General features: G+C 33.7%; 1 protein-coding gene across 1 annotated transcript; it reads right to left on the bottom strand.

Annotated features, from left to right (window-relative positions):
- Positions 1 to 7,861: 7,861 nt before the first annotated feature.
- On the bottom strand, positions 7,862 to 8,422 carry LOC131030122 (uncharacterized mitochondrial protein AtMg00310-like). Its single transcript, XM_057960808.2, has one exon. It carries the CDS (start codon positions 8,420 to 8,422, stop codon positions 7,862 to 7,864), a length of 561 nt encoding a protein of 186 aa, XP_057816791.2.
- Between the last annotated feature and the right edge of the window lie 853 nt (positions 8,423 to 9,275).

Here is a 9,275-nt window from a genome sequence, read left to right as displayed (position 1 = left end):
TACATACTATTGAATCTTTAAATATAAAATTTGAGCACAAAACTTAATAAAAACTTTCAATGAAACTTCATAAATCTATTATATATTCAATTTAATGCATTCATTTCTTGTAAAATTCATCAACTATTAAAATCAATATAAAATATTCCATACATGAACTTGTAAAAAAAGTTAAATAAGATCAACATATGGTCAAAATAATGGTGATGTAGTACACATCATATAGGCAAAAGTGACCATGAAATTAAAACAAATGGTCCAACTTGACATCAATGAGTATGATCAAATATTGCTTGTAGGATTAGTAGGACAAGTAGGTTCATTAGAAAAAGACTCAATACTTTCAAATGAAGTGTGATAGGATCAATATGAAGGATGGGATAGAAAAGTATAGTTAGGATCAAAAGTGATCAATGATTTGAAGCTCAACAATGGTGCAAATATTCAAATATACAAATTATGATAATATGATAAGTATGATATCTAATTTAAAATATTTAATATGCATGATAGTGGAGTACCATGATGCCTCTAACGTAGGATCAAGCTATGTGATATAATAATACAATATTGATATAAGTAGGATTGCTCGTAGATATGCCAATGTAAGATCAATAAAGAAATGGGAAATAAGATGATCCTCCTTAGTGTAAGAATATATAAGGATTTATGATAAGTGCTTAAAATAAGATATTGAAATGTAAGATCATTATGCTCTATATACCAAGATATGATCATAAGATCATGCAAGATAATAGCAATACAAGATCATCATGTGAGGCACAATCATATGATACTAAGATGCAAAAATGCATGATCAAATAGTGATAATCTATTATATTCTCTAAAATAATAGGCATGCCAATAAAGGATTGTAAATAGCATGCCCTTGTTGAAAAAAATAAAATAATGATGATGTCATTGATGAAAAATAATAAATAACATGTTTTTAGTAACTAGACATAAGAGTAAGAGATCATATAGACCTAATTATCAGTGTACCTAGATATAATTATATATAAATGGAAGGATATACGAAAATGATTTAAAGTGATAAATTGCCCAATGTATGAACATAAGATAATACTTTAAGAAGATAGATTAACCAATATACAAACATAAGATAATGCTCTAATAAGACCAAAAAAACACTATATGAACATATGTGAAGCAAATAGTCTTGAAGATCATAAGATATAACAAAGATTAAAGTATAAGACATAAATCATTATGGGAAATTAATAGTTACTAATAAAGATTAGATAATGTAAAAATAGGAGATAAAACATATGAAGTAAATGTAGGAATCATGAAAGGAAATTAAGTGAGAAAATATTAAACATGCCCTACAAGTGGGGTAATAGAATATGAAGTAAACATAAAAGATTAAATTAAACATATATGCTCCCAAAGTGGGAGATAGGACATAAAGGAGATAAATAGATACCAAAAGATAAAGTAGATGTGAAAAGTGAACAATATGAAAGATAAATTGTGAATGAAGGAAAAGTAAGAGTTAAATCTAGGTGATAAACTAATATCTCATATCTAGTGGTCTCTTTTATGTTATGTGTCACCTCAATGTGTACATTCACTTTGTTGGTGCATAATTATTTTCTTGTATTTAGCTAACTATTGTATTGCATATTTGCACCTAGGATAGGATAAGATGACTTGGGTAGATATCTACCTAGGTAGGCATCACATGTTCAACTCATACTCCCTACTTTGGTAGAGATGTGGATATATGTTACTCATCTTCTAAATTTTTTTGTATGGATGTTTGTGTACGTGATATTTTTTTCTTTAATTTCTATTTTTTAATAAATTTTGTTTAATAATTTCTAAAATCGTGTAAGAGTTCTCTGTAAAGAGGATTTTATATATTAGAATTTTTCTAAGACATTAAAACACTTGAATCAAGGTAAAAAACTAGGAATGTGAGACACATGACATGGATGATGACAAGGATGGTTTAGAATAAAGAGAATTTGAATGGATTATGGTATACTCCTAAGTGTAGGGTACTTTTAAAAAATATATTATACATGATGCAAGAATTTGGTCTTCATCATGGTACTTTTCAAGGTGTCATAAGAATGGTTTTCACCCATGAATAAAAAAATTATGTTTACTTTTCTCTCTTTTTTAATTTTTATGCAAGACCAAATCCTTTAGGTGTGGATATGTTAAATGATACGCAGAATATTTATAAGTTTTTAAAAATCCTAGCCAAAAAATATAGGACACCAACTATGGACCTATTATGCAATGTCATGGCATAATATGACTTATTATGCTGTCATGGCATAATAGGTCCTGTTATGCAATGACATGATCATATAATAGGTCCTATTATTCCATGACATGACATAATAGGTCCATAATTAGTCTTATCATACTAAGTAAACATGTTGAATTAGTACTTTAGTGTTGGAGATGAATTAGATGATGAAGTTGGCAATTCCAGAAAATCATGTCATGTCATGGCTTAATAGGTCCTATTATGGACCTATTATGCCATTATGGCATAATAGGTGGACTATTATGCAATGTCATGGCATAATAGGACCTATTATGCCATGCCATGATATAATAGAACCAACTATGGACCTATTATGCAATTTCATGGCATAATAGGACATATTATGCCATCATGGCATAATAGGTCCATAATTGGTCCTATCATACTAAGTAAACATGTCAAATTGGCATAGTTTTAGTGTTGGAGATGAATTAGATAATGAAGTTGGCAATTTGAGAAAATCATGTCATGTTGTGGCTTAATAGGTCCTTTTATGGACCTGTTATGCCATGATGGCATAATAGGTGGACTATTATGCAATGTCATGGCATGATGGCATAATAGGTTCTATTATGCCATGACATGATATAATAGGACCAACTATAGACCTATTATGCAATGTCATGGCATAATAGGACATATTATGCCATCATGGCATAATAGGTCCATAATTGGTCCTATCATACTAAGTAAACATGTCAAATTAGCATAGTTTCAGTGTTGGAGATGAATTAGATGATGAAGTTGGTAATTTGAGAAAATCATGTCATGTTGTGGCTTAATAGGTCCTATTATGGACCTGTTATGCCATAATGGCATAATAGGTGGACTATTATGCAATGTCATGGTATAAGATGGCATAATAGGTCCTATTATGCCATGACATGATATAATAGGACCAACCATGGACCTATTATGCAATGTCATGGCATAATAGGACATATTATGCCATCATGGCATAATAGGACATATTATGCCATCATGGCATAATGTGTCCTATTATGCCATGACATGGCATAATGTGTCCATAATTGGTCCTTTTATACCATGGAATGACATAATAGGACCATAATAGGACCTTTATGCCATGACATGGCATAAACCTAAGCCTAAACTTTGATATCTAAAATTTGAAGAGTAATGTTAATTAATTTTAAGGTCATACTAATAGTGGTAACTTTTGTATTGCCTAATGAGGATTAAGAACAATTTTGGTACATATGTTCAATTTAAGGAATTAGAATGGTGGCTTGCTAGAAGTGGTTAAATTTTTTCGTTTATTGGTTGAAAGGCCCAATACCTAAAAAAATAATTCCTAGAAACATTTAACAGTCCTATTGTGCCATTTAATTTGGTTTGGTTTGGTTTGGATTTGGTTTTAATTTCCATTTAGTTTTGATTTTGTTTTGGTTTTGGTTTTGATTTCCATTTAGTTTTGGTTTTGTTTCGATTTGGTTTTCGTTTTGATATTTCTGAGATATCTTGTATCTTGTCAATTTGATATTTTGTTTTGTTAACTATCTAGGTTTGGTTTTGATTTGTAAATTTGTTGATTAGGGTTTAGGGTTAACTGCTGAAGAATATTTTAGATCAAAATTAAGAATTTACAAATGTAAATTTTTATTTATTTATAGGCTACTGTAAAAAAAACTAAAATAATACCAAGAAAATCTAAATAATACACAAAAGAACAAGAAAAATATACAAGAAAATTACAAAATATGAAAGTAGATGATTGAATGTGTACCTGGGAGAGTGGTGGAGGATTGAAATGAAATCCACAGCACGGGGGCCCATTTTTGATCTCCTGTTCTCACTTCAGTTCCAGGGTGAAAATAAAAAAAATTGCCCAAAAAAAAAGTGTAAAATACGATTTAGAAACGGTGGCCCGTTTTGTTTAAAAGCAGGTCCCCATTTTAGAAAAAAATGGGAGCCCATTTATTTTCGCTTTGAGCCCCTATTACCTTTTGGATCGGGGGCCCGAAGCATAAACGAGCCCTCGTTTTTTAAAAAAGGGTCCCCAAATTTAAGAGTGCATTTTCCAAAGCCCAGACTTTCACGAATTTGTGACTCATTACCTTGCACTTGCCCTATGACCATGCATACATCCTCAAGAAGAAGAGAGGCCAAAAACAATTTTGACAATATTCCAAGGAGCATTTCCCCAATGGTATTAGATTTCTTAGATATGAGCGACTTTAAGTGAAAGTTTACGAGTTTGCACTTAAATCTATATAAAAACATTAGAAAAAATTAAACCTTTAATTTATATAAGAAATTCTTGTCTATAGAACAATCTAAAAAATAGTTACATTTCTATCTTTACAAATGTTAAAGGAATTTCCACCCTGAAAGGATGTCAAATCTGCGTATACTTGAAAGAGAGACAAGATTAATCTCTTACTAGAACCATACCCCAACAAAACAAAGAGGGCTTTAAAAGACAAAAAACTATGGATCCAAAGCTAGTCTTCTTGAGCTTTGAATCAAAACCAAGAAATGTGTTTCAGATTCTCAATTTTCCCACAAAAGAGACAATGAGGATTGAGAGATTCAAGAGGGGTCAAACAAGCGTCAAGATGATAACATTGATAAATAATACCCTAGAAAATATGTCTCAACCTAGGAAGACCTTGAGAGCTCTCATTGACCTGTTGATTACTTTGTCCTTGTAGATGTCTAGATAAAATTTGATAATAAAGATCTTCCTTCTATTTGAATTTCTTTAATTGCTTAATGTTATTTGGTTTTCCATCTTTATTTTAGACTTCGACCCATTTAGAATTAAAAAATATACCTTTATAGAGCCCATCTTTTTTTAAACTATATTTAGTTCTATCATAGAACTATAGCAATCGTGCCATTTTTAACTTGTTATTAAAAATCATATATTCAACCAATTAGATATCAAGATTCTTTTTCATATTTTTTTTTTACTCTACTAAAGTTTAGTTTTTGAAAAATTATTTTACTTCAATCTATTTCGCTTATAATTTTTGAGGCTACATGGGTGAAAAATACGGAAAAATTAGTTATGAATTCTTCAATTTTTTTATTTAACTTTGAATTTTTTATTTTTTTATTTTTAAGGTAAGTGCTATCTACTATGGGGATAGCACCCTCTATTAAATTTCTGAAAAAATACAAATAGTTATGCCACCCACATATGACAAAAAGCGGGTGAGTCGAATCATCCAAACATCCCTATGATCTGATATTGTAGCTAGTAACAACACAAAAAGACTGAACAAAGACAAAGGATAGTACAATCGACACAAGTATATCAAAGTGTCATAGACCAATCGATTCCCTATGTGATTAGAGAAGTGACCAAGTGCAGGAAAGTTATTCATCTCCCCGAAGAGCTTGGAGAATAAGAGCAGCATATTCACCAAGGATGATGACATTTGTAGTGGAAGCAACTGGGAACCACCATTCATCTGAATTGGTAGCATGGCTGAAGGGGTCCATGTTTCCATTCAAAACTACACACCTGAATATCTCCCAAGCGTTTTTCCATAAAAGTCTTCATTCGCTCCCTTTTCTCAGCCTTCTCCATTCTTCTTCTCTTGGCACTGCGCTTATTGCTGTTCTCAGAGTCTGAGCTATCTTCCTCCTCGTAATTGTTTGCATCCTCATTGGATTCAGAGGGCAAATAGTACTCGGGCTGGAAATATGTTTTTAAGATGCTAATCTTTACATTTTTATCCAGGTTGAGAATGTCATTGGCAACAATATTGCCAACGGATTGCTTCACAAAGTCGCACATCAACTCGACAGATCGCTCCCTTGAGTCAAAGATATCAACTAAGGGAAGAACAACTGCTTCATAAATGAGGGCATCGTACCAATGCATGTCGAAATTCAGAGTAATCCCCATCAACCCTTGAATTGCCTCATACACATACTCCTTCGTTTCAAATAGATTTCGAATTTGAGCACCAACATGCTCTTCACAGTTGACACAACTAATGTCCCCAAAGTGTGCCATTATCATAGCTTGCTAATACAAGAAGCATCATTTTGTGAAGCATTAATCTTTATAGAGCCGGATGCCTCTAGAAGTTTCCATTCCAAATTCCCAAAAACAGTGTTTTGATAATGTTACCAGATTTGCTCAGAGATAATAATGTGATTGTGCCGCCATTACTGCATAAAAATCATACTAGTATCAAATTTTTGGGATATGGAAGGCAATACAATCCTTCCATTGTACAATGAGACTGAGGCAAAATCTTATCTAGTGCCACCTCTATCCAGGGCTTAGGTAGTCATCCATCGAATGTACAGATCTCAACCGATACCATCGTGTGAAGAATCCAGTTTGATGTGATTAATTATGTCATTACTTGTAGAGTGTTGATCAAAGGTAATATTGTTATCATTACATACCACTTCCAAGTTTGCAAGGTAATCAGCCGTACGGTTCCCTTCACGGTACACATGCTTAATCTCAAAAGTGTTGATCAATTCCAACAGATGGTTTATACGGGGGAGCCATTTGCTTAACTTCCAACATTGGAAATTCGTTTTGATAATGCCATTTATAATTACTTGAGAATCTCCCTCAATGAGCACCTTGGAGATACCAATTTGTATGCAAAGATTTAATCCAGCCTCTAATGCTTTGATTTCAGCCTTGTTGTTAGTAGCCATGCCCAGTCCACCATATATCCCATGTACTATCTTACTGGCATTGTTCCTAATTACAACACCAAATCCAGCATCTCCCGGGTTACCCTTGCTAGCTCCATCAAAATTTAATTTCACCCAATCCTTTGGTGGGGCCATCCATTTGATGTCCATCCTATTAACTCCATTTTTGGTGTTTATGATTAAAGGCTGTTTGAAGAGCCATATCTTTTCCATTCTACAGTCCCAATCGTTATAGGTTTTCATTCTCCTCATGATTGATTTCCCATTTATCATTTCCTCTACAACACTTTTGATGTTTTCAATGACTTTATTAACTGGGAGCATAGTTTCTTCGAAGATCCTTCTATTTCTTTCTTTCCAAATGTGCTAAACAATTAATGAAGGTCCTACCAGCCAAAGGTCACTCCATATTGAACTATAGATCCTCGGCCATGAAATGAGGAAGTCCTTGAGTAACTCACATCTGATGATTTTAAGATTGGTATTTTCAAAGAACCAATTCCAGCAAGCTTCCACCATGGGATAATTGAAGAGTAAATGATTGGTAGATTCTTCATCTGCTTTGCACATAACACACATGTTGGGTCCATAGATACCAATTGACTTTAGTTTGTCCCTAGTGAGGATCCTATTATGAAGGGCCAACCAAAGAAATGCTCTCGCTTTAGGGAGAAGCTTATTACTCTAGCATAGCTTATGTGGCCAATCCATGAACGTACCCCTTTGTCTTTGTACCTCATATCCCAATTTGACAGTATATTCTCCTGATTTGTAAACACACCAGAATATCCTATCCTCATCACTAGACATTGGGATACATCTACTTTTTAGTACATCTTTTAGAGATTCACATATAATTGGATTGCTAATGGATATCTGTTTCTATACCCTCTTCCCATCCTATTCCATATTCTGCTCGAAGTAATAATTGAAAAACACACCATAAGTAGACTCGACAAGATCAATCCAGTCATGATTAAAACTATTTGATAGTGCAGGTGCACCATCCCATGAGTCCCTCCAAAATTTTGCAGATTTGCCATTACCAATGTGCCATGAAATGTGATTAGTTATAATGAATCTACAATCCCAAAGAAAGTTCCATGTGGCAGATCCCCGGTCTGCGTTTGCCATAGTGAGAATTCGGCAAGGGTTCTCGGAGTCTAAATATTTCTTCTTGAATATTTTGCACCATAGTTTCTGCGGTTCTGTATACATCTTCCAAGATAACTTGGCTCCCAACACACTATTTTGTAGTTCCATTTTCCTTAGTCTGGCTCTACCATCCTCTTTTAGTAAACACATGGTTTCCCAGTTAATGAGTGGTATCTTTTTTGTGTCTTTTGCACCCTCCCAAACAAATTTCCTGAGTAGGTTATCAATATTCTTACCAACAACAAAGGGTATCTTGAAGCATGACATACAGTAAATAGGAATGGCCAATAGGACAGACCTGACCATTGTTAATCTGCCAGCTTGTGTTAGCCATCTATTCTTCCAAAGCTTTGTTTTGGCCAAACAAGATTTCAAAACATCTTCCCAAATCTAAGACTGCCTACATCCTTTCTCAATTTGAACCCCTAAATATTTGATTGGAAGATCAGAAAATTTTATTCCCAAAAGGTTTGAGATCCTTTGCCAAACCTGCATGTTGGTGTTGAAGAAGAATAGTTGCAACTTGCCTTTATTCATCACCTGCCCCAATTGTTTAGACTATAAATTCAGTGTTCTCATAATGCTCTTAGCTTCGACCAACGAGGCCTCCCCAAAGATTATTGTGTCATCAGTAGATTGGGAATGAGTAATAGAATCCAATTGGTTGTGCACTTTCATCCCTTTCCATTTGCTGTCTGCATGTCTTTTTTGAATCAATTTCCCAAGAACTTCAACCATTACCACAAAAAGGGTAGGAGATAGAGGGTCTCCCTGATGCAGGCCATTAGTGGCTCCGAAGAAGCCACACACATTTCCATTGATAATCATAAAAAAATTAACAGTAGAGATGCAAAATTTGATACATTCAATCCATTTGTTAGGAAATCCAAATCTTTTCAGAACACATATTAAGAAATCCCATACAACCCGATCATATGCTTTGGCAACATCAAGTTTAATGACCATACCTTTCTGTTTCTCTTTGTAAATTGAGTGGACAACTTCTGAGACCAAAATGATGCTATTGGCAATCTCCCGCCCGGGGGTGAAGCCATTTTGGTTTTCTGATGTGAGTTTCGGTAATATTTTCTTTAGTCTTTCTGCCATGGCTTTGGAGATAATTTTGTAAATTGTATTGCATAGTGAGATGGGGCAATAA

The sequence above is a fragment of the Cryptomeria japonica genome, chromosome 6 (assembly GCF_030272615.1).
Source record: "Cryptomeria japonica chromosome 6, Sugi_1.0, whole genome shotgun sequence".
In the NCBI taxonomy this organism is placed as follows: Eukaryota; Viridiplantae; Streptophyta; class Pinopsida; order Cupressales; family Cupressaceae; genus Cryptomeria; species Cryptomeria japonica.
Note: the sequence above shows the minus strand (reverse complement) of the source record. Positions and strands in the feature narration are given on the sequence as shown.

Bases quoted from the DNA above. Each gene is read 5' to 3' on its own strand.
- LOC131030122 (XM_057960808.2), bottom strand. From the start codon at position 8,422: ATGGTCAGGTCTGTCCTATTGGCCATTCCTATTTACTGTATGTCATGC.